This window comes from Lycorma delicatula, chromosome 1, assembly GCF_047948215.1.
Source record: "Lycorma delicatula isolate Av1 chromosome 1, ASM4794821v1, whole genome shotgun sequence".
Taxonomy (NCBI): Eukaryota; Metazoa; Arthropoda; class Insecta; order Hemiptera; family Fulgoridae; genus Lycorma; species Lycorma delicatula.
The window spans coordinates 123,035,532-123,062,513 of NC_134455.1; the positions used below are offsets into that span (position 1 = coordinate 123,035,532).

Here is a 26,982-nt window from a genome sequence, read left to right on the forward strand (position 1 = left end):
GGTAAATTTAATTTTCTTACGTCTTATGATTTTGAACATACTGTGAAACTTCAGGCTTTATTTTCTAGGTTTTCTGAGTGTACTGAATTCATATCTAAGGATGATCCTCTCGCAGAGCGTTCCTACTTCAAAATCGTGATAAATTACGGTTAATATTAAAGTGTACAATAAATATTCTAAAGAATGCTTTACGATTTACATTTAAAAATATATAAATATATATAAATAAAAAAGCAAAAATTTGTGGATATGTCTGTTTGTTTGCAACTGCATCACGCGAGAACCAGCCGACCGATTGCTTTCAAATTTTCAGAATATATACTTGTTATGTTTTTAAAGGTTTTTAGTCATAGATCAAGGTCCTAGCCCACTCGCGGATTAACATATTCATTAAAAAAAAAAATTAATCCATTATATTTTTTTTCATTTTGGCAACAGAAATGAAGTAAAATCAACAGTAATGAAGTAAAATGTCTAATACTTTGTATTTAGTAAATATATGAAAAATATTTAATGTTCTCACAACCATGAGAACAGTGAACACGTTGGGGGTCCAGAGCGGCAAAACTGGCTTATATATATATATATATATATATATAAATCTTTATTTCAAATATATTACAAGAAAAAACATAAAACAACAACCAATATCTGGAGATTTAGTGTATTACGGGTTAAATATCGCCAACATTATGTCTTCGACTATTTCATCACGAACTGCAAAAAATCACCGGGTGGTTGAAATTTCTGTTATCTTGTGAAAGGCATGAAAAATTAGTATAAAAATCAGTTCCATTATTACTTACATTTTTACGAAAATATTTTCCTTAAGGAGTCTACAAAGAAACTAATCATCTGTTTTTATTTTCTTTATTTTTTCTTGTTTAGCCTCCGGGAATCACCCTCAGGTATTACTTGAGAGGATGATGTATGAGTGTAAGTTAAGTGTAGTCTTGTGCAGTCTCAGGTCGATCATTTCGAAAATGTGTGGTTAATTGAAACCCAACCACCAAAGAACACCGTTATCCACGATCTAGTATTCAAATCCGTATAAACGTAACTACCTTTACTACGATTTGAACGTTGGAACTCTCGACAACGAAATCAGCTGATTCGCAAAGACGCATTCACCGCTAGACCAACCCAGTGGGTATGTTTTAAATTTAGTTTATATGAAACCCATTTCTGTTATATAAAATATATTAGGAAATATGTCTGAGATGACTCATTCGTTAAAATGTTCTAGTAGAAAATCCAAAACAACATTTCTGTCTTTCGATCTAGTTTCATCTGCATGAACCTAATTTTGTAATGATAATCCTGTAACCTAAAGAAAGTGAGGTACAAAAACTGCTTAGAAGCTATAATATCAATCATACTTCACTGCCTGTACATAAACATTTTCCCCATACATAAAAACATTTTATGCCTTTGACTTGTGATCCGAACCGTACTGTAATTCTCTCCTCGCAAAACACCTTCTCATGAAGCACGTATAGATTATGTGGTGTCCAAAGTGTACTTTTAGTTTAATAACCACACTGTCAAATTGAAAACTTATCTCAGGAGAAATTTAACATGGTTCACACAACCTCTTTATTTGTACCCCTCAGTAAATTACATTCTTTAATATTTGTTTTGAACTATGAATTTAAAAAAAATACGAATACAAATAGTTTATTTTTTAAATTTGTTGTGCAGACAAGGCTGGACAAAATTCCTAGTATTGCTGCATCTTTTCTTGATGATTTTCCTTGATACTTTTGTATCTTGACAGAGTAAATATTCTCTGGAATACGAACATTTGTAGAAGGATTTCGTCTTCAACCGAAATCTAATCATCAGAACTGAAATCATAAAGTTAATGTATTTCCTTAGAATATGTTGAATAAGATAAAAAAATCATCGCTTTTAGATTGGATACATCAAAGCAAAAAAAAAAATACAAGTTAAAAAAATATTAGCTTTCTGAATGAAGTTTGCAGTCATTTGTACAGTTGTATTTCATATGGTAATAACGATTAATGTTGCAAAAATACACTGCAATTTGTAGTATATGTAGTATTAAGTGTAGTATCATTGCGGAAAACCACCCACATGGTTGCAGAATAATCAGATTTATCTATACGCTTGAACTAAAAGATATGTTTACTTTTCTGTTTGGGTTAATCTTAGAAACTTCTAAACCGACTGAAATATTTCATTGTTTAAATCTAACACCACACCAAGTGACACTAGTTACATTTATGTGTATGTCTCAAGTAAATTTTATTGTAAAGTGTAGTTACTAGAAATTCGTTTATTACAGATCTACAAACCTCTTAGATCTAATTCTTTAGAGGAATGTGTAATTTCCAGGGTGGAGATAGGTTTAAAAAGAAAATGAATTTGTTTGTATTCTCCCTTCACGCGTTAAGGAAAGATGAAAATTTTCAATAATACTATATTAATTTGTTTTTAAGAATTCTGTTTTTCGGGTAATTAAAGAACTAAATCAAAGATATGATAGTTTTTTAGTCTCCCTTGCACTTGTAATCACCTGAGTATACGGAGCCCTTTTAAACGAAATATTTCGATATTCAAAAGGTTCTTCTTGAAAACACATAAATTTAAGCATAAATAAAAAAATCCCTTTAGCACGCCGAAAGTGGGAGGTAAATTTCAACAGTGCTAAGTAGGGGATAAAAAAGATTGCTACCTTAAAGTTAAGAAAAACTTCAAATTTACTCAATACGACAATGATTGTCATATTAAAATAAAATTTTTCGTATGTTTAGCATACGACAAGCCCCATCTTCTTACAATTCCAGCAACACTTTGGTCATCTCTTGCGGTAAGGGTTGGTAATATCAAAACTTGTTTCAGAGAAAAGTTTTACGTAATGTTTAGAGGACTACCAACCACTTTAAACCGATTCGATACTGTACCTATTAAGGGAAGTATGATTTTTTTTTTGTCCTCAAAACCTAATTTTTTCCACCCGCTGGGCCAATGGTTGGTGACATCAAAAAACTCTACTTAAATAAGTTTTAGGCCGTTATACGAAAAATAGTAGGATTTTTAGATGAATTCGATATTTTACTTAATAAGAAAGTTATAGCAATATTTTGATTTTAGGAAAAAGCCCCCATTTCCACCCACATGATCCGATTTTGCCCATTAACAGGCTCAACCGAGATTTTTGGACGAGTTATTGGAAGAATTTGAAAGTGATTGGCGCAAAATTACGGCAGTTATCTTGTCCATAAGAAAGTAAAAAAATATATACATATATATATATATATATATATATATATATATATATATGTCGGAGAATAAAGTACAGTGGAGTATCTTCCGACAAAACGATGAGAATATTCTTTAGAATATCTGTATTTTTAGTAGTTTTAAGAAATGTACTATTACTTGTAATATTTTGTAAAATAAGGTTTAAATTGTTTTATTGCGGTAGGCTTAGGCCTAGGTAGGCACATGGTTGTCAACGTAGTCGGGATCCCGGGACGATAGGGGTATCATAAAATTAATAAGGAAAAGGAAATATGCAGTAGGCATATTATTTGAGAATATCGAGAAAAGGCAGTCTTGCTTTGGAACCCAGATCGAACAGACGTCCTGGTGATCGCGAATTCGTTATTTCCCTGAGCCTCGGTCTATCGCAAGTTGTTTTAATATTATTTGAATTCTAAATTAAATTAATCTTATATTATAATTCGTGTACTACTGAGTTATTGATAAGTGATAATTATCATTTGTAATTATTTCATTGTACGAGTTATCTACTCATTTTTATTAATTGAACTTTATTATAATCTTATATATTCTCCACTTGTAATAATAAAAATGAGTGAAACACAAAACGCTGAATCCCTGACAAATCTCCTCGCCTCTCCGACATCAGAAGTGGGATCGTCTCCATCTGGTCCATCACCTGATCAGTGGAATACATTGTTTGAGTTTATGAAGTGTTGTATGCAAAAGCCATTATCGACAAAGAAAAGTGTCGCGTTACCACGATTTAATCCAGAGAGTGCGGGATCGGATTCTGTTGCTTGGTGCTCTGCAGCAGAACTGTGTCTATTAGAAAATCCTCTTCAAGGCAGTGAATTGATATCTGCGCTTAGCAAAGCTTTGGAAGGCTCAGCAGCTCAGTGGCTATCCCAAGTGGCAATTCCGGGAATACAGTGGCCTCAATTAAAAGAACTTTTTGTGTCACGCTTCGGGGGACAAGAAACTGCGACAGCGGTTGTGCTGAAAATTCATCAGGAGGCACCAACCAAGGATGGAAGTGTCGGCACCTTTGGCATTCGACTTCGATCATCGCTAAAGGCCCGCTAGAGGTCTTTAACAGTTGACGAAATAGTTAATGCGGTTGTGCTTGCGCGATTGACCCATATTGATAATCGAGTGGAGCGCGTAGCATTAACTAGCGACATCAAAACGGAAGCCGAATTTTTGAGCGAAATGCGAGGCTTTTCCTACACCCGAAAAAGACCAATATCAGCTTCAGATAACTCATCTACATCCGATTTGAAGCGTTTTAAGCCAGCAGCTTCAGGGAAGTGCCATTTCTGTGGGGAAATAGGTCACAAAAAGTTTGAGTGTCCTAAACTTAAGAAGAAACAAGCGGAGCAAAGCCATAACCATCGTGGCTCCAAAGAATCATCCTCTTCATCGCGCAATGTGACGTGTTTCAAATGTGGAGTAGCTGGTCATATTGCGCCAAACTGTACGGCTCCAGGTAGCAGCCGTAGCGGTCCAGGGAACAACAAGGAGAATGGTAGCGTCGAACGCCGTGTGAATCTTTGCACAGTTGCAGCTCCTACTGGTATTCTAAACCATCTTGGTGAGTCGTTTCCATATTGTTTTGATTCAGGAGCGGAATGCTCATTAATAAAGGAATCGATAGCGATTAAGTTTTCTGGACGTAGAATTAATGAATTAATAATTTTGAAAGGCATCGGAAATGTTGTAGTAAATTGTAGCATGCAAATTTTATCTATTGTAATTATGGATTTGTTTACATTAGAGATTCTTTTTCACGTTGTCCCAGATGAATATTTGAGTTATAATATTTTAATTGGTCGAGAAATTTTGAGCTTGGGTTTTGAAGTAAATATTTCTCAAAATAATTTTAAAATCTGTAAATCTAAAGTAGTAAATGAATGTAGTAAATTCGAAATTATAAATTTTGATAATTGCAGATACGATAGAAGAAGCGTTTGAAAGACTTCGAGTGGTATTAAAAATTCTTATAGATGCGGGATTCTCATTTAATTTTTCAAAATGTTCTTTTCTCAAAACATCTGTTTCATACCTTGGGTATGAGATTCAAGAAGGACAAGTTCGTCCAAACCCTCGTAAAATAAACTCTTTAACAATGTTACCCGCTCCAAGGACCGTTACTCAGCTTAGACAGTTTATTGGCCTTGCATCTTATTTCCGACGGTTTGTCCCTAAGTTTTCACAAATCATGAAACCATTATATGCTCTTACCTCAGGTAAAAAATATATTGAGTGGACTGAGACACATGAAAACGCCCGACAAAAAGTAATTCATACTTTGACCAACGAACCCGTCTTAATTATCTTTGACCCGGATTACCCTATAGAACTGCATACCGATGCTAGTTCCGATGGGTACGGAGCAATACTCATGCATAAAGTAGACGGTAAAAATAAAGTTATTGAATACTTTAGTAAAAGGACAAGCCCAGCCGAGTCCAGGTATCATTCTTACGAACTCGAAACTATGGCCGTTGTTAAATCTATTAAACATTTTCGGCATTACCTGCATGGACGACAATTTACTGTTGTAACTGATTGTAATTCATTGAAATCTTCTCAAAATAAGATTGATCTTAATGATAGAGTCCATAGGTGGTGGGCTTATTTACAGGCTTTTCAGTTCGATATAGTTTATAGAGAAGGCAAACGTATGTCGCACGCGGATTTCTTCTCTCGAAACCCTTTGTCCGATTTACAAAAACAGGTTAATAAAATTGAAGAGAAACGCGTTAACCTCGCGGAACTATCGGTTGATTGGCTTCTTGCTGAACAACAGCGTGACTCGGAAATTTCGGAAATAGTCACAAATTGCAAAGCGATGAGCTATCGGAAGATCTCTTAAAATCTTATGAAATTAAAGCCGGTACGCTATACCGGAAAATACAGAGAAAAGGCGAAACCCTTTGTTTGCCGATTGTACCCAGAGCATTTCGGTGGTCCGTCATTAACCATGTACATGAGTCTGTTATGCACTTAGATTGGGATAAAACACTCGATAAGGTTTATGAGTATTACTGGTTTGAAGGTATGTCTAAATACATACGTAAATTTGTTGACAATTGTATTACTTGTAAACTCTCTAAAGCTCAGTCAGGTAAAATTCAAGCTGAATTACATCCCATCCCTAAGACCCGCATACCTTGGCATACTGTGCATATAGATATTACAGGTAAATTGAGCGGTAAAAATAATACTAAAGAATACATTATTGTTATTATAGATGGTTTTACCAAATATGTTTATTTACATCACACCAGAAAAATTGACTGTAATAGTGTTATTAAAGCTTTAAAGGCTTCAGTATTTATATTGGGAGTTCCCGCTCGTGTGATTGCCGATCAAGGTAGATGTTTTACTGGGAAAGATTTTAAAGACTTTTGTAAATCTTTAAATATTAATTTACATTTAATAGCTACAGGTACTAGTAGTGCAAATGGTCAAGTAGAGCGTGTAATGAGTACGTTAAAAAATATGTTCACTGCTGTTGAGTCTAATAATCGTCCATGGCAAGACGCCATTGGTGAAGTTCAGCTAGCTTTAAACTCAACCGCGAATCGTATTACCAAATCTAGTGCGTTAGAATTATTAATTGGTAAGAAGGCAAGACCTTACGGGTTGTTAGTTGATGACAACGAAAATGAAATTGATATCTCTAATGTAAGACAACGAGCGATTGAAAGTATAGAGGAAAATGCTAATTATGAGAAGATTAGATCTGATAAAAATAAAGCGAAGGCTAATAAGTTTAAAATAGGAGATCACGTTTTGATTAAGAACGAAGAACGTAATCAAACGAAACTCGATAGGAAATTTAGAGGTCCATTCGTAGTAACAGAATTACTTGATAACGACAGGTACACACTAAAATCTTTAAGTAGTAGTAGAAGTTATAAGTATAGTCATGATAAGTTGAGAGAAATGCCTGAGAATTATATTCCTAATGAGTTGGATGTTTCCTCGGACAATGAAAGTTGTGCCGAGGAGACTGTTGATGTTGGTCCTGAAACAGGGACTATGGTTTAAAAAGAGACCACCAATGACGCAATGCACTAATGGCTGGCAGCAGGTCGTGGACCTGGCATTTTTATTTTTCGCACATGCATCAGTGTGTAGTCGTAACTGCAAACTAAATTAGTGGCTAATGTTAGTTTGATCAGGGCGCGATGGGCACCTGATGATGTGTCGGGCAGGTAGTTGTGGCAACTACAGAATATGTATGATACTGTATGTGGCATACAGGGTAGCCTAGAGATAGTGCAGAGGTCTATTGGTGGAGGAAATAAAATCTTATTTGACAGTTAAATGATAAGGAATAATGATTGATGGCTTTTCGATATCTTGAGTACTGTACGATGACTATTTAGGATAATGAATAATTAATGGATTTCTGTTACTCGAGAGGACTTCTGAATCTATCTTTTGTACTTTAACTATTGTAAAATGCTTTATAATGACCGAGGTCAGTTGAAAACAAAAATTAAAATACCACTGTAACTCAATGTTTTAGATACACCCGAGGGCGTGTGATTGTCAGAATGGCCGTGTCGGAGAATAAAGTACAGTGGAGTATCTTCCGACAAAACGATGAGAATATTCTTTAGAATATCTGTATTTTTAGTAGTTTTAATAAATGTACTATTACTTGTAATATTTTGTAAAATAAGGTTTAAATTGTTTTATTGCGGTAGGCTTAGGCCTAGGTAGGCACATGGTTGTCAACGTAGTCGGGATCCCGGGACGATAGAGGTATCATAAAATTAATAAGGAAAAGGAAATATGCAGTAGGCATATTATTTGAGAATATCGAGAAAAGGTAGTCTTGCTTTGGAACCCAGATCGAACAGACGTCCTGGTGATCGCGAATTCGTTATTTCCCTGAGCCTCGGTCTATCGCAAGTTGTTTTAATATTATTTGAATTCTAAATTAAATTAATCTTATATTATAATTCGTGTACTACTGAGTTATTGATAAGTGATAATTATCATTTGTAATTATTTCATTGTACGAGTTATCTACTCATTTTTATTAATTGAACTTTATTATAATCTTATATATTCTCCACTTGTAATAATAAAAATGAGTGAAACACAAAACGCTGAATCCCTGACAAATCTCCTCGCCTCTCCGACATATATATATATATACTTCCAATATATATATCGTGTGGACACGATACGCGATATCGTGTGGACACGTAATTTTGCGCCAATCACTTTCATATATTTATGTATATATATATATATATATATATATATATATAAAAATGTATATGCATAAATTTTTGAGCTGACGGTTTTGGAGTCTGGGGAATGTGAAACGCGAAATTTGTGAATGTCGATATTTTCCGGAAATCGAATCATGGTACTGATTACAATATGTAGCTTTCTTATGAAATCTACTTAAAAACACTGTTCGTTTTATACTTCGATATATCTTGTTCAAAGCACTTTAGTTGTCCATTAATTTAAAAAACAAAACTTTGTAATACTTTTTTCTATACACTTATAGAAATTATTTAACACAAAATGTGCATAAAAATAGCTATTTAAAGTAGTATTATACTTTTTTTTTTTGTTTGAATGAATATCAATTGCTTCTATGAAAGCTATGAAAGTGACGCCGATTATTTCGACGAGAAAGCAATTTAACTTTATAAACACACCCAATTGGACCTTCCAGTTATTAAAAAATATATATTTTTTTAATAAGTTTTATTCTTTAATTATATGGATCTGAATATATATTCACTTCCATATCAAAGAATAAAATGACGATATTATAAAAGCAATAACTCATAAACCCTGATTACAAATAACCGAAAAATCAATGACACTTGTCTTATAAATATTTTAAATTTATAAAAAGTCTTAATGAATTGATCAGAAAAGTGATAATGGCTGTTGGAAATTTTAGTAATACAAAATACACCCACTGTTTTAAATAGAATAAAAAAAAAAATTATTTACTGAATGCCTTTTATATGGTAAAAGTATTTTTTAAATATATAAAGTATTCATTAGCCAGGAAATCAAATAATTTTTTGGTTAATATGGAACTAAAAGAAAAGAGAAATTTTAACATATTGTTTGAAAAGTACCTCTTTATAGTAAATAATTTAAAACGAATTACCTATTATCTCAATTATGGAAATGACCATTCCGTAGATGAACAAGAAAAGTTTTGAAATAATATAGAAAGTATACGTGAAAAATTATCATCGCAAGGTATTTATTCCTTTGGGAAATTACTGCATAACAAACAGCAAGAGAAGAGACTTTCGATTTTGTTTCTATATTTCAAAATATGACTCGTGCAGCCTACAAAATTAGTCTTCCATTTCGTAAATTTTAATACACAAGAAATTACTTTGTCGGTTAGCAGGAAGAGAAAAATATTGAAAATTCCTGTTCTAGACTGATTTGTGCGCAGCAGTACGATCAACATTACAACTTCGTATATCGTATTGTAGGTGACGTAATAACGGTAAATCAGATTTGTTGGTGGTATGATATATCTATAACCAATCGTTTGATAAAATTTCTATGTCTGTGAAGAGGACAAAATATAATATGAAATGCAGTGTTGAAAACTTCTATCTCTTTTACCATTATGTCATACGAACAATTTACTACCGAGAGATTTAAAATAACGCAGTAGCTATTTCAGTTTTAAATTACATTTTATTACTGTATGAAATATTTCATATCATGCAGTATTTTATATATGAATAACCATGTGAGATGAATTATTTGTAAATATTATTTTATATAAATCATTAAAACGGTATGGTAACGGGAAATAAATTTAGGGATTCAATTATTGATTTTGCGAAACATGAATTTATTTTTATATTAATATGTAATAAAAATAGGATAAATACTGATATTCATATGAATATTTATTGAAGAGCTTTAAATTAAAAAACACGTATAAAATTAAATTGAAGTGATCTGAAATTAATATAAAATATTAAAAAATAAACAAATTTTGATAAACTTTGTTATTAAGAATTAATGAATCAACTACGTATAAAATTGATTGAAGGAAATTCCAGTAAATCATAATAAACTCAATTAAACCTGTATTTGTTTTTTATATACGTATGATAAACATTTTTCTAATTTTAAAGGATGTTATCATTTGCTTATATTATGCTTCTGGGAAATGATAATCGGAATATGATATTTTTCTTTTTTTGTGCTGGATTCCCGCAACTCCTCCTTATATCCCTTGATAATAATAAACACTAAAGACTACAATGATTGGGACTGTTCTATTACAGGAACCAAAAAGAAGTGTTCGCTACAATCTCAGAAAATTGATATATACTAAGGTATGAAAAATTAAAATAAGACTAGAATAAAATGTATATAAAACTAAATGTTCAGTTCGAATTTTTATTTAGACCACAATGGTACAAGATCGGAAGATTACAGAAACTTAAACATCAACAATATTGTAAACACGGTAGTATCAGATTGGATCAATTCATGTGTGATATTTTAGAAAAAAATTTGAAGAAATTTAATAAAAGTATTTTATTTTTTTTAAAGAACTAATATACAGAGTGATATCAAAATATGGGTACGGCTCAGATCTCAAAAATGAGGGATAATAGGGTAAGTAGAAACAAATGCGGATCGATGTAGATATAAAAATTACTAAATTATGTTTTTCAAATTTTTTTCCACAGTCTTTTATCGGCCATATTGCTTTATTTTTTTTTTAAATAGAAAGGTGGATATGTTATAACATATCCACTTTTTTTTTAATATAAAATTTTACGAGAAATACAATGGCGAAACCATTTTTTTATTAATACCTTTCTTTTTGAGTTATTAGCAATGAAATTTTCAAAAAATGGAAAAATCGGTAGTAATAGATGAAATTAAAATGGCGGTAATAATATTTTTTTATTACGTTTTACTTTCAAAGAAAGTCCTGGCCTGCCAGATCTCCAGATCTCTTCCTCCACATTATTTTTGGGATTATTTAAAACATTGGTAGAATTTTAGAGCTAGTGTAGACTGTATTTTTGATGAGATGGTACATGATGAAATGCAGCAACGCTACGTTCTTCTTGAATCGTTATACTTAATTTCTTGTCACCCTTGACATTTTGATTGAATTACGATACTTACATTAAACTTAAGAATGTATGAAACTTCAGTCATAATTGAACTTGAACATTATCAAGAAACTATGAGTCCCTTTGGACTAAAATGAAAACACGATCACATTGCGCGGGTTCTGACGTAAAATGATTGTACCGCTTAACTCACCGGTGAGCGCTAGCACCCACTAGATCGCAGCACCGGACCGCTCGACGTAGAACGGAAACATAATGTATACAAAATAATATCTGTAAACATTGACGACTTGAATAGATGTTTAATTCACGTATACCGTCTAACATGATCCAGGTTATAAACAGATATTACGTTTTTTTTTCTACTTTCTTTGGCGCCGCCTCCCAGAGCTGGATCCGCATTTAAGCATAAACACAGCACCGGGAGGTAGTATCGCCTCAAACAATCTGGGTAGCAACCTTGGACCCGGCTATGCCGTTCCCAAGGTGCCGTTCCCAGACAACCGGGACTTGGACGTTAGTGCCATGCCTCTAATAAGAAGACCCCAGAAGAGTCCCCTCACCGCGAATGCGGTCTCACAGTGCCTAGCCTCAAGCGGGGAACTCCAAGGAGTTCCCCACCGGGACTATGATCTTTCAGTGCCTCGCCTCAAATGAGAAGAAACTCCCTGCGGCATCCCGCAGCGCAACTACGGTCTTGTCTTCTCCCTAGTGGTACCGCAAGCAGTCCCCACCCTATCATCGATGGTGTGACGCTTGCGCATCCCACCCATCCGGGACGGGGCTGTCCCAGGTTTGTACCACCTTGTTTCCCAGTGCGGTAGCCGCCGATCCTCATTCCGCATGCGAGGTTTTGCATCCAGGGATCCCAGGAGTGTATCCATGTGTGTTACAGGAAGAAAATCTGACCTCCCGCCGACAGTCCTTCGTTACGTTGCCGGCCTATCCACAGTTGAAATACTGGTGATTCCGTCTGGACCACTACAATACTCAGTTCGGTGTCCAGGAAACCAGCAGCAATCCTCCAGTGACCGCCTCACTACCCTACGCGCACCCGACCATCAGCCAACAACTTGTCGGCAAGGATGGGGGCATAGCCATCGTTACCACTTGCGTCGCTCCATAGGCTAGCCGCATGGAAAAGTTATCGAGCGTCACCGCTCCTCCGTTACTCGACGTAAATTCTTCACACTCTTCTTGGGTAGTAAGAGCACCCACATCTTTCATCAGGATGTGGACTCGCCAACCACCTCTCCCCGCCTACACTGTGGTGACGTTCTCTACCGTCACTGAAGTATCTCAGCTTAGCTTTTCAGCCCTTGGCTACTAAAAAATAAACCTACCGTAGCAACCACCTTAGCAATGTTAGGCTAAGGCGGAAACCTTGATCTAAACGTAAATTAAACATTAACAACGAAACAAAACGCAAAATAAACATGAATTAATGTAAGTTAGACGTAAATTAAACACAAGCTAGCGCAATAATCAAAGATTTTTATACCTACGTATAAAAAATTTTTTCTAAACTCAAAATGTTAACAAACCATAACAGCTATGTAAATAGTAAACAGCACCTAGCAACGAGATAAATAGTTCTTAATGACCGTAGACTACTATGAAAAAAAATCACAGAAAACGAAAAACAATCCAACTAAAATTAATAAACCACAAAACTTATGTTGATTAAATCTAAATTAAACACTAACTGTTAAACATTTAACACAACTTGGGGGAAGGAGCAGGAACGACATAGTCGGGTCTGGTTAACCCCTCCCCGACGATTTCAGGCGGGCGTTGATCACAAAGGATCCAACCGGCGAGCCGAATTAGAGGCTCATTGAGTTTGAAGGACACTCCGCTGGGCTGAAGTTTAGTTCATTATATGTCTGGCCCAGGGAAGTGTAACTGATCATAAATTCAAGTCAAAGATCGGGGCAAACGAGAAATAATGCTAAACGCAAACTAGCCTAAACGTAATATACACGTAAACTACAACTAAATAAAACGAAACGAAACACAATAACTAAAATAGCAACAAACACTAACGAAGTAAAACATATAAAGAAAAACAAAAGAAACGGCAGCGTAAGTTGGACCAGAGGAGATACGACCGTATATTACCATATCTCAAAACCAACTCTAAACAGATATTACTTAAGATTAGCGTAGTACACAGCTGTAGATTTTTAGATTTTTAAAATTTTTAAGGGTACCCGTTACCCTTAAAAATGAACTCGAGGCATACCATCCCCTCAGATCCCGTATAAACTTGTACAGGGATTTTCCCTTAGTCGTGGTATCCCATTCCAGCTGACATGCTTCCATCGCGAGGCTCTGCAGCCTTTCCGCAGGCGGGAGGTGGGTAACTCTCATTTAAAAAGAAAGTTGATCCAATGTGGCAGGTCTAAGACTGCGGACATAACTGTCAAACACACAATAAAGTAGTAATTTTTTTTAGCTATGTAGATCCGCACTTATTTCTACCTCCTAGTATACCTCAGTTTTAAATATGAACCTTTTCCATAACACGAATAATTTCTGTTCACTCCTTAACTCTTGTACTTATAATGGTATAGAATTTTTGAATGATTGAATATTCTAATAAGATTTCGATTGGATATGGCTCTCATTCTTCTCTTTTCATGAAAGTACCCTACTCTGCAAGACATTCCAGTACAAATATATCGTATTATGGTCCTGTTAAAAATGGTATAATAATCTTAGGGAAAAGTCTTCTATTTAGAGTATAAATCCTTTAAAATGATTAATTCCTTGATGGTTGTTAAAAATATAAGTTTCTTGAGTTACATTAATGACAGGCCTACGAATCTCTGTAAGCTCAAAAGAGAGGTCAGAGGTCTTCAGTTTGTAGTCAATTTTTAATTCAATTCAAACTGTATTTCAAGGTGATTATCGCCCAGTTATGTAAATTAATGATAATTATTATACAAATCTTACACCAGTGAAACATTCAAAATATTTTTTTTTATTTTAATTATAACCAAAATTTCAAAATGATTTTTTCCTTTCCTGTTTTACTATTATTATCTTATGCTTATTAACTTTTCCTTAAATGAAGAGCTGCACTTCGTACTATTAAGAATTTCTTTGTGTAAATCCTAGATCTTTATTTGAGATTACAGTACTTTTCTGCATGAAGCTCTTCCCCGTGTCAATATCCTTGAAGCTTTCTTCTTTTGTTTGTCCGTTGTAAATTTTTCAAATTAATATCAAAATTTAATTTATGTTATCTCCTATCCTTCTAAAATGTTTATTATAAATAAAATTCCGCAATATTTTCCTTATTTTGTTTTACTTTTAATTTTATTTACATATTATTTCTTTCAAACTGAATATTTTTACGAGCTGCTAATAAGCGTCATTTAGTATTTCTATCATTTTTATCCCACTACATTTTAGTTACATTCCTTTTAAATATTCTTTTAGATATCAGTCTTCCGATTATCTTTAATATCCAGAGACTTCTTTTCTAAATAGAATTTTTCCTTGTTTATGCAATTTTTGTTTTTGAATGTACTTTTATTTATTTATTCTGTCGGTAGATTAAAAATCACCCTTTTCTTTCGTTACTCATGTTATTAGTTTTTATTTTATTCTTTTTATTTTCAAATTGAATTGACCTTCAAGTTAAAAATGCATATTTTTGTTAACTTGTATTCATTTCATTTGAAGTTTTCGCTTAAAAAATAATGTCATATACGCATATGACTGTTCGTCCAGTTTTTCACTTCAGCACTTCAATCCCATTTTTTCCCTTAAATTCTAATCATTTCCTTTTTACCAGTATTTCTTCTGAACGAGATAAGTTTAATGTAATAAATATTTCTCCTCTCGATTGAGTTTTCCATAAATAATCCTACTTAGTAACTTTTATTCCTAAGGTGACAAACTGATAGAAATTTTTCTTTCTTTTATCAGATTTTATTCTTTTAATTTTAATAACACTTTATTTAATAATTTTTTTTATGAAAAAGAAGACGTATATAATATTGCAGATGGCTTCAGTTTTGAAAAAAATTGGGAAAGAAGTAATTCTCTACTTATTTTTTTTTATTATATTGTACAGTGAAAGTTTTTTTTATAAGGGAAAATGTTAAGTTTCTTTCATTAATTACTTCTACTTCTCTGCTTCTGTTCTTTTATATTTATTATAATCCTATAATTCCCTTTTGCATGATAATGCTATTCTTTCCAGATTACCACATTATTTAATTCCTGTTGTAAGAACTGCCAAGGAGTTCTTAAACACTAATAAATTTTAATATTTGAGTGTCTTGTTTTTTTGTTTAAGCCATAAAAAAATAAATCGGTTGTCATCCTTAACAACTACTGAAAGGGCTGCGGCTTTTTTTCAGAAAAATATTTCTTAGCCTTTCCTTTCATGAGTTAAATGAGATTGTGGTAGCAGGTGAATGCAACTGTCGTATGTATATAAGATATCTGAGAGTTCTTACAAAAAAAGGACATAATTTTCGGAGAAATAAAGGGTTTCGTAAAAAAATATAAATAATTAACAAAAGAATAAATTGTTATATCATGTGTAGATACAGAGAAAAAATTGATGTGAGAAATAAATTTTATTATTCATATAATTTATTTGAATCAATTTACTTTGTCAAATAACTTACACATTAAAATAATTTCTTACTGTCTTCAAATCTTTCAAATATTTACCTGAACATCATTTATGACATCTTGTCATAAAGTAATAATTCTTTTTGTGGAAAGATGCTTTTATTTTATTTTTTTTTTCTTTAATAAAACCTATTTATTATTTACCAAGTTGTTTTCCCTCTTTTATTTAATTTTTTGTTTTACCAAAATATTTAGTATTGACCTTAGACTGAACATTTTTTTTATAATTGTTTCTTTTTTAGAGATAACTATCTATCTGAACAGTATCAAAGATTACGGAAAAATGAATGTACATATACTGTTTAATGTTCAGGACAAAAGATTTTTTAAAATATGAAACATTTATATCTTAAATTTTATGTAATAGACGATTATTTTTCTTACTTTATGACCGTTGACGAACCATGTTATGTTTGCAGGAGGTAGTGATGCGGGAGAAGAACAATTTCCTCTAATGACGTCACCAACCGCGTAACGACCTTTTTCCATATGCAGTATAGGCTCACCGTTCAATTCCCCTGCAAATAAAAAGTAAAATGAAAGGAACTTTATTTAGACTTACTTAAATGAAGAATAAAAACCACTCATAATTTTTTTTTTTTGACACAAAAAGCATTACACAAGCCCGCGAGAGTTCATAAACACACGTACGTGTGAACAAACACATATATAATGGTATACAAGATTATTAATCTAAGTGTGATTAATAGTTAATTTAAGATCCATCGTTTTATGAAACAAAAATTAACTGTTTTCTTGAATAAATTTCTAAGATCAGTTTAATTTATTAGATAAGTTAATGTTGGTTTTGTAATTAAGCCTTTCAATTTGGATGGTCAAAGGTGTAAATTCAGAGACTGAAAAGATATCGGAATCAAACATATTTATTCTTTATTAGATTTATTTTGGTGTATACGTTAAATGTTCAAAAAGTATTAGGATTATTACAGTAGGAAAAAAGTGCATAACTAAGGACAAAATGGAAAATGTAGAAATTTCGCTAAAAAAGTAATAAAAACAGTGATAATATCAACACTTCCTTTTTCCTATTTTTCCGGGAATTACCGTCAAGTATTACTTCAGAGGAGGAATGAGGATGATATGTATGAGTGTAAGTGAAATGTAGTCTTGTAAGTCTCAGGTCGATAATTTCTGAGATGTGTGGTTAATTGAAACCCAACCACCAAAAAACACCGGTAATTACGATCTAGTATTCAAATCCCTATAAAAGTACAGCCTTTACTAGGTTTTGAACGTTGGAACTCTCGTCTTCGAAATCAGCTGATTTACAAAGACACGTTTACCACTAGACCAACCCGGTGGGTTGATAATAGGAATATTTGAAACAAAACTTTTCACTAATTCGGTAATTCCAGAAAGAAATGTTCTTTTATCTACTTACAAAAAAAAAAGAAAAGAAATGAAATTGTTTCACTAAATACGAAATATGATGATGATCTCGTCCGAAATCCGTAATGGAGTGCGTATTTCTTTTCTCTTCCATTTGGATGGCCTGGGATTTGAATCTGGCCAGTCTTTAGTCAGATTTACAGTTTTAACGTACTAGAAAATGTTCGTTTAACTATCCGAAACATAAGCTAACTTACAACTTGTCTAATGACTTATTACTCTAAAAAACAAGCTTTTGCAGCAGTTCATTGAAAATATTAGTATATAATCTTACTAAATCGTTTGAGTTACCGACATATATGTCCAGTAATGTGGCATCCAATTAATTGACAGATTTTTTCACATTTTCATTGAACTGAGGAAATTCATCGTAAATGAAAAGATCTAACAAATTTAATTAGTAAATGCATACTCTCCATAGCGGATACCACGAAAGAACTGTACAAAATTTTAAATATAAACTTCATGACGTCTAAATTATTAACATCAAGTATAACTGAAAAACAATATTTCATTTGTTAGATAATAATTTAAAGAAAGATTTTAATTATTTGAAAATAGAATCAATCATTAGAAATTCCTTAGATAAATTGAGTCGGATAAAATTTTATTTTTACAAGTATTATCTCTTCTTGCCACGGACGTCACAAAGATTTGTTTATATTTCAGAAAAATTATTATTCATATAATATTAAGACATAAAAGTCGTTCGATAGGAAACTGTACGAATAAAAATATATTTTCAAGTTATTATGAAATTAGTTGCAATCAATTAGTGAATCACTACGTAATACTAAGAGTCATGATTTTAAAATGTCAATAATTTTTTTTTAATACACTTTTGAATTTAAAGAAAATAATTTGTTTGATGAGAAAATTATTTTTTTATATATATAATTTAATATAAAATGGATTAATTTTAAAATCTATCACAGGTTTTATATATCTCTGTATTTTATTAAAAAATTCTTTATAAGTAAAATTGCAGGTCAAAAACAATAAATATGATCAGATAAAATCGTAAAATAAACTTATTCTTCTGTATCATTAACAGTATTATTACTAATCTCGCAAAAATTATTAGTTGGAAGATAGGGTAAATCTGCAAATTATAATAATTTAATGAAAAAGAAAATCATTTAGTTATTGAGTTAAAAATTTAATTAGTAAATGCATACTCTCCATTACTAAATTAAAATAAAATTCGTTCGTTTCAGGTTTAGCGTTTCAGGTTTAACGGTAATGAGTTTGGTGTTAGAATTATTTCCCGATGTATCCGCAAAACACCAAATCTTATAATAAATATTAATCGTGCCTTAAGTTGTTATACTATTACTAATGAATTTGCAAACAATCTTGTATAAAAGTACACTGTTTTTTAGGTCTATTTAATGCTATGATACTTGTTCATGTAAACTGATCAATAAATGTTCAATGATTATATTTAAATTTAATTCTGCAATATGTGACCTAGTATAACATGTAGTCTACTGCCCAAAAAATATCACATCTTTTTAACTTTCTTTTTTGCGATTACCATTTAAAAGTCCTTTACTTGGTGCACTTTGTTTTAAACATTTATCTTTATTATCTGAGATGATAAATTCAGGAAATTTATCAGTAAATGTTTCGGTAAACATTTACTTTAATTTATCTGTCGGCATCAGAATTAGTATCAAAAATATTCTAATTAAATAGTAATAGATTAATATCATTATGTATATGTATAATATACTAGTATATTATATAATCATTAATTATTTTGTAATTAAATAATTATACAGTATCCACCTATACAAAATGTATTTTTTTAATTACAAATATTTTAGATATTTTTATTTTATTTATTATTATTATTATTATTATTATTATTATTATTATTATTATTATTATTATTATTATTATTATTATTATTATTATTATTATTATTATTATTATTATTACTATGGAATAGGAACTATGAGTACGAATAATAAAAATGGGAATAGTAAATCCGGGAAAGATTAAGCATTACTGGATATTTTTAACTCTGACTGAATTTCACTAATTTTATTTATTATTTCAAGCAAAAGAAATCGTAAATATTTTCATTACGAGCAAAAATAATTATAATTTTATTTCTTATTGCTGATTTCTCTAGTAGAAAGGAAGATTTTACATATTTCTTTAGGAAAGTCAATAATTTTCTTCATACTCCGGATATTTTACACAACTACAATTTGTTCCGTTATCCCAAAGCACATTTTGCAAGTTTAAATGATAAATAAAATCGACAAAAAAAATCTATAAATTTTTCCGTTATTTAGGAAAATTAAGACCAACATTTAAGTTAATCTTTATCTCATTTCAGTTATGTTTAAATGAAAACAAAAAAATAATCGCAATAAAACTGTTTACATTCTATTCTTTAGGTTAGAAAAGAGAACATACAACTTGAAGAGTTGAATCTCGATATTTAATAATACTTTTTAATATTGTTATAAAATTATTTCTAAAGGTTAACTGTATAAATATTTGATAATAAAAATCTTTGCTTTTAATAACCCAGAAGTAATTTTCAAGTATAATTCATAATTTAAATAGTTGTCCACAAACCTAATATTTATTTTAAATTAATACTGTTTCACATTTTAATAACATTTAATATATGATTTATTTATTTTGTAATAGGTAACATTGTAAAAGAAAATACGTTCCACCTTTTAAGCTTATAGTAACAAAAGACTCAAAGTAATCTTTGGCTAAAATATTTTTCCCTGTTTGGAATCTAAAATTTTTAATAGGCATTCCCAAGAAAACTGTCAATCTTCATCGTAGAATAGCGTTCATTCTATGATTCTATGATTTGATCCTCTGGGTTCAACTTCCATTAACATTTTTTATTGTTACATATCCATCTCTCAAAATAAACATACATATATATCTGTATCTATAAAGCAAATGTCCTAACTGATTCATCAACGCCCAGTAAAAAACTACAAAAAAAATTCATTAAAACTTTTATACATGTTCTTCTTACGACGTAACTGTACATTAAGTAGGAGTTTTTGAAATTCCGAATTTAAAGGGTTAAAATAAAGTAGCAATGAAATGTAATTCTTTTTTTAATTTTCCGGTAAGAAATGAAGATATCAACTTGAATTATGGTGTGTGTAATCTTGATGTAAATATCAAAAACAGTTTCTATAATTTTCGAAATTCGAACTTGAATGGAGTGAAGAAAGGTAAACAAATTTAAACAATGATTGTAAATTTTCCCCATTTACAACTATATTAAACGAAATATTCGCTAGATTGTGGCTTGAAATACTCTTCAGATAAATATCTAAAAAACTATTTTCGGATTTTATGAATTTCTAGTTTTTAAGGGGTGTGATAGTTTACGGCGAGTCGGTTCAACCAAAACAGTTACTGTTATAGTATGTGCGACACGACTGGCTTCTCCTGTCTCCAGTTACTTGACTAAAAATATAAAGTGAATGTAATTAAATTTTTTTTAAGAATGAGAAACGAAGTACGGTCACTTCCTTGTGGTGTTTGTCAGTAACGCTAAGATCCCGGGCAAAACACATTTTTACCCCTACTTCGTACGGCTAACCAATTATAACTAATATTTTTAAGATGGAAGTCAACTGTTTTGAAAACCAGAAACAGCTTTCAAAGTTTCGGGTCCTGCATTGACGAATTTGATGCTCAGAAGAAATTACAATCCACAGATATTTTTTTATAATTTGAACAGACTTTAATTTATATTAATTATTATTATACTCACAAGTATTAATTTAATGAGCACAGTGGTTTCAAAGAGACAGATCTCTCTGGATAGAAGAGAAGGGCGAGTGAAGCGAACCATGACCGGCTAAATACCCCCTGACCACGACGGGAAACGCTAGTAAACCGTTATACAGCGCGAGCGAAACCACAACAGGGACGCTACAAATGATTCAAAATTAATTAATTAATTTAATGCGAAAAATCCAGCATGGAATATTAAAATGATAATGGAGAATTTTTACCGTTTTATCAGATTTAATGAAAAACTAAAAACCATATTTCTGATTAAACAATTTTTATTTATTTTTTTTTTAACTGTCCCTCCAATATTAAAGTAACTATTCCATGATGCCCTAATATGTGGCCTACAAGTCTGTTTTTTCTTTTAACTATATTTTTTCCAAATGGTTCTTTCTTCATCAGTTTGCAGTAATACTTGTCACTTTATCCACCCAACTGATTTTTAACATACTCCTGTAGCACCACGTTTAAAAAGCTTCTAATCTTTTCTTCTCAGGAACTCCAATCGACCAAGTTTCACTTCCACATTAAACTACGCTCCAAACATATACTTTCAAAAATGTTTTCCTGACGTTTAAATTAATTTTTGACGTAAACAAACTATATTTCTGAATGAAGGCTCGTTTCGCCTGTGCTATTCGGCATTTTACATCGCTCTATCTTCGTCCATCTTTAGTAATTCTACTTCCCAAATTAAAAAATTCTCCTACCTCGATAATCTTTTCCCTTCCTATACAATCAGTGGTTCATCTTCATTCTTTCAACTACATTTCATTACTTTCATTTTGTTCTTGTTTACTTTCGTTGGAAGTTCTTGCTTAGGACTTCATCCATGACTTTCATTGTTTCTTATAAATCTTGGTTACTCTCAGCTGGAATTACTATATCATCAGCAAATCGTAGCATCTTTATCTTTTCACCTTGTACTATTACTCTGGATCTAAATTGTTAACTTAACATCATTACTGCTAGTTATATGTAAAGATTAAAAAGTAACGGTGGTAGTGAATATCCTTGAAATAAAATGGGGACTCCCTTTTTCATTTTGCGCTTCTTTCTTATGTTTTTCAATTGTTACTTTTGCTGTTTGGTTCCTGTAAATGTTATCATGTTCTTCTATCTCTGAACTTAAACCTTAATTTTTTTTTTAAAAATGCTGAACATTTATTCCAGTCTACGTTATCGAATGTGTTTTTTAATCTTCCTTCTACAATTAATCTGAGGACTAAAATTGCTTCCGTTGTCCCTATACTTTTCCTGAAACCAAATTGGTCTTCTCCTAACACTCTTCCATTCTTCTCTCAATTCTACTGGAGAGAATTCTAGTTAAGTTTTTTTTTGCATAACTATTTAAGCTGATTGTTCTGTATTCTTCACATTTATCAGCTCCTGCTTTTTTTTGGTATCATGACTATAACCCTTTTTTTTTAAGTCTGACGGAAATTCCCCTTTCTCAAAAATATTACACACCAGTTTGTATAATCTATCTATCGCTTCCTCATCTGCACTGAGCAGTAATTCTACAGGTAATCCGTCTATTTCAGGAGCCGTTCTGCCATCCAAATCTTTTAATGCTCTCATAAATTCAGATCTCAGTATTAATTCTCCCTTTACACCCTCTTCGACATCCTCTTCTTCTTCTAAAATACCATTTTATAATTAATTTCCTCCGTATTATTCTTATAATAATACAATATATTTAATATATTGTAATATTACAATATATTTCACACACCTATCGACTTTTCCTTTCGTACTCTAAATCGCTATATCATCTTTGTTTAACAAGTTATTAGATTTTAATTTATGTACCCCAAAATGTTTCTTAACTTACCTGTATGCTCCATCTATTTTCCTTCCCCTTTCTCGAAAATATTACACACCAATTCGTATAATCTATCTATCGTTTCCTCACCTGCACTGCGTAGGAATCTGCAGATATCGCGTCCCGTCTATTCCAAGTGTCTTTCTGCCATTCAAATCTTTTAATGCTCTCTTAAATTCAAATCTCATTATTGTATTGTCCCTTCTCATCCACTTCGATCGCCTCTTCTTCCTCTTTAACACCAGTTTCTAATTCATTTCCTCCGTGTAACTCTTCAATATATTCCGCCCACCTACCTACCTTTCCTTTCCTATTATAAATCGGTGTATCATCATTGTTTAACACATTATTAGATTTTAATTTATCTACCATAAAATTTTCCTTAACTTTCCGGTACGCTCCAGCTTTCCTGTATTTTACCAATGATTTCTCTTTCCACTTCTGAACACTTTTCTTTAATCCACTTCTTTCGATAGTTTGTACCTCCTGTTTATAGTATTTCTTTATTGTCTATAGTTCCTTTTACTTTCGTCATCACTAGCATTCTTATATTTTCTACGTTCATCCATCAGCTGCAACATATCCTTTGATTTCTAAGGTTTTCTACCCGTTTTTTTTGTTCCACCTAAGTCCGCTTCTGCTAATTTAAGAATTTCCTTTTTAATATTCTCCCATTCTTCTTCTACAGTTTCTACCTTATCTTTTTTTACTCAGACCTCTTGCGATGTCCTCCTCAAAAATCTTTTTTATCTCCTCTTTCTCAAGCTTTTCTAAACTCTACCGATTCATCTGACACCTTTTCTTCAGGTTTTTAAATCCCAGTCTACATTTCATAATCACTAAATTATGCTTCAGGGTAAGCATACCCTGCTTCAGGTAAGCAGGGTAAAGCAGGATGCTTTTTAAATTACTGCTTCAGGGTAAACTTTGCAGTCCACGAGTTGATTTCTAAATCTTTGCTTAACCATGATATAATCTATCTGATACCATGCACTTGGTTTTGCATCACCTGGCTTTTTCCATGTGTATATCCTTCTATTTAATGGTATAACAATGAAATTTCTTATTTTTTTTAATTTTCGGTCACAAATTAAAATATCAACTTGATTTTTGGTTTGTGTAATCTTCATGTAAAAATCTAAAAACCAACTTTTAAATTTTTTATATTCAACCTTAAAAGGGGTGAAGAAAGGTAAGGAATCTTCGAACAATCATTGCAGATTTTCCTAATGTCCGTCTATACTAAGCGAGATATTTAATAAATTTTGGTTTGCAAATAAATACTCTTCAGATAAATATCTAAAAAACTAATTTCCGGATTTTTCAATTGAAATATTTTAAGGGGTAAGTAAAACATTTTGTTATACTTTTTCTGTTTTATGCTGCTCCTATTGAATCAGTCTATAAAATTTGTTAACCTTATGATGGTAATTTTTGTTTGTAATTCTGATTGTGTATTTCGCGAACAAATTTTACACTTCCAATCGCGGGATGGGAAGTGTAAAAGCCAATTTGAGGGTCCTGTACTGACCAAACTGTTGCTCTGAATAAATTACAATAAAATGGTAGTTTTTATATACTGAACAGGCTTTAGTTTTTATTCATCATTATTATTCCCACAAGCATGCGTTAAATGAACACAGCTTGGTCGAGGGGTCGGAACCTCCCCATTAAACTGGAAGGGAGAGCAAAGCAAGCCCTGACCTGCTAAACATCCCCTGACCGTGACGGGAAATCCAAGCAACCATATAGCGCTGACGAAGCCGCACCGAGGATGCCAGTATATATATATAAGAAAGAACAAAGACAACAGTATAAAAACCGTTTACGACCAAGAATAAGAAATTTAATAATGCTTCCTACCTTATGCTTGTTATTTTTCAATAGCGCTTTCGTGGTTTTTCCCTCATTATCAGTTAAACTTTTCTTTTTTTTATCAAATCACATATTAAATTCAAACATTAAAATTACAACATATAGAACTATGTAGTCAAAATATTGAAAATATAAAATTAAAAAATTAAAATTTTTTTATTATGTGGCTAGCCACTCATACAGTACTGTATTCAATATATATAATTTCGCCGAATTGCTTCGATTGCACGACGGTACGTAGTAGCCCTGAGAATGGCTATTATCGTCGTCGATGGGGTTAGACGGCTCTTTGTAATTCATAACCTTGTGATGGCCCTGAAAAGGGCCGTATTTGCGTTAACTCTGAGAAGATCTGTTGGGTCCGGGAGCTGGTCTCCGGCGAAGTCGAGGAGTTGCGGCTCGTCCATTGAAATCAGACCGGACTTCCCCTTAGCAGCAGTTAGATCCCCATTTCAGCGTGGCAGTGGTGGCCCTCAGAGCCCCGCAGTGTCGGGTCGGCGTCGGTCGTCCTTCGCCGGCGCGGCCGAGGTGGTTCTCCCCGAGCGTTCCCACGCTGGGCCGGCTCTTGCTGTTGAGCCCGCCGGCCAGGGTAATTGAAGCCCTGTGAGCTGGAGCGAGAAGGTAGCGTCCGCGTCATATATACCATATGTACTGACTATTAATACAGTGATGGTAATAGTGCTTTAGGCTTAATTACCGGTTTCAGACTAAAGTCAATTCGGATATATTTATTTATTTATATTCATTCCAAAAGTTTCTGCATCACAAAATAAAGATAGTCGGTTTTTCGTAATTGGATGTTAACCTGTAATTAGCAACAGAAGAAATAAATAAAGAGATGGTTTATCTTTTTATTCTCAATATTGAAAACTGAAATAATTTCTAAATTGCAAAGCTTTATCGCACTCCAAAAATTATTATAACCAAAAATTCTTAAATGACTTAGTAAAAGTTAATTACACATTGATTTTCACACCTAATCAATAAAACATATTATCACCAGTTTTACATTGTACTCATAATATTTTTTTTTTCCTGTTTAGCTTCGGGTTCCGAAACGTGAATTACCGTTCACGTTTTACTTCAGAGAATGAATTAAGATAATTGGACGAGTGTAAATGAAGTGTAGTCTTGTACAGTCTCAGTTCGACCATTCCTGAGATATGTGGTTAATTGAAACCCAACCACCAAAGAACACCGATATCGACGATCTAGCATTCAGATCCGTATAAAAGTAATTGTTTTTAGTAGGACTTGTACGCTGGAACTCTTGACTTCAAAATCTACTGATCCGGAAAGACGCGTTTACCATTATACCAACCCGGTGGGTTGTACTCATAATATTAAATATTTTTGAATGTACAATAAAAATGCGCAGTATTTGATACAAAGGAGTTATTTTTTATGTAAATGTTTTTTTAACCTTTCATGAGAATTTTAAAAGGGAAATATTCTTTGTGAACAAAAAATTCAGTAACATTAAATCAGCATTAAGATCTTAGTGACTACTTCTAAAATTAATGCAAATCGTCAAGCAATGATTATTCTGGAAATTAAACATGTCAGAGAATAACTAAGCAGTTTTTAAAACTTCTCTAAAAAATTTAGGATTGCATTTTAAATACGCTAATACTGTAAGAATAGTTCAATTAAATAATTTCGCAATTCAGATACAACTACCACAAAATCTGTACAAAAAAATTTACGTAAACAAATAAATAATTAATATATTCAAACTTGCCAAAGTAGCCTTACGAAAAACATTTTAGGTTAAACCGAAAGTAATAAAAAAACTTAAATATTCCTTAACAGGTTGGAAGCTTCCAATGTACAAAGGTTTTGAATTCACACAGCATAAACTTTATTTGTATATATTTACTTTATAACCTTGGAAATATTCAACGGAATTTCCCTACGGGGTGTAGGAAAAGGCAGCTTGATCAATAAATGATAAATATGTATACCTGTATAAATATAACAATTTAATTTCACATAAATACTGAGATAAATAATGTAATATCCCTTTTCTTAATTCTCATTTATCTC

At 32.1% G+C, this 26,982-nt stretch overlaps 1 protein-coding gene across 1 annotated transcript in view; it reads right to left on the minus strand.

Moving 5' to 3' along the window:
- LOC142321816 (uncharacterized) overlaps positions 1 to 26,982 on the minus strand; it is a 283,628-nt gene that overhangs the window by 91,739 nt on the left and 164,907 nt on the right. Inside the window, exon 4 of the mRNA XM_075360230.1 lies at positions 16,416 to 16,549. Within this exon, the coding sequence (XP_075216345.1) occupies positions 16,416 to 16,549 (134 nt within the window). The remainder of the gene's footprint in view (positions 1 to 16,415; positions 16,550 to 26,982) is intronic.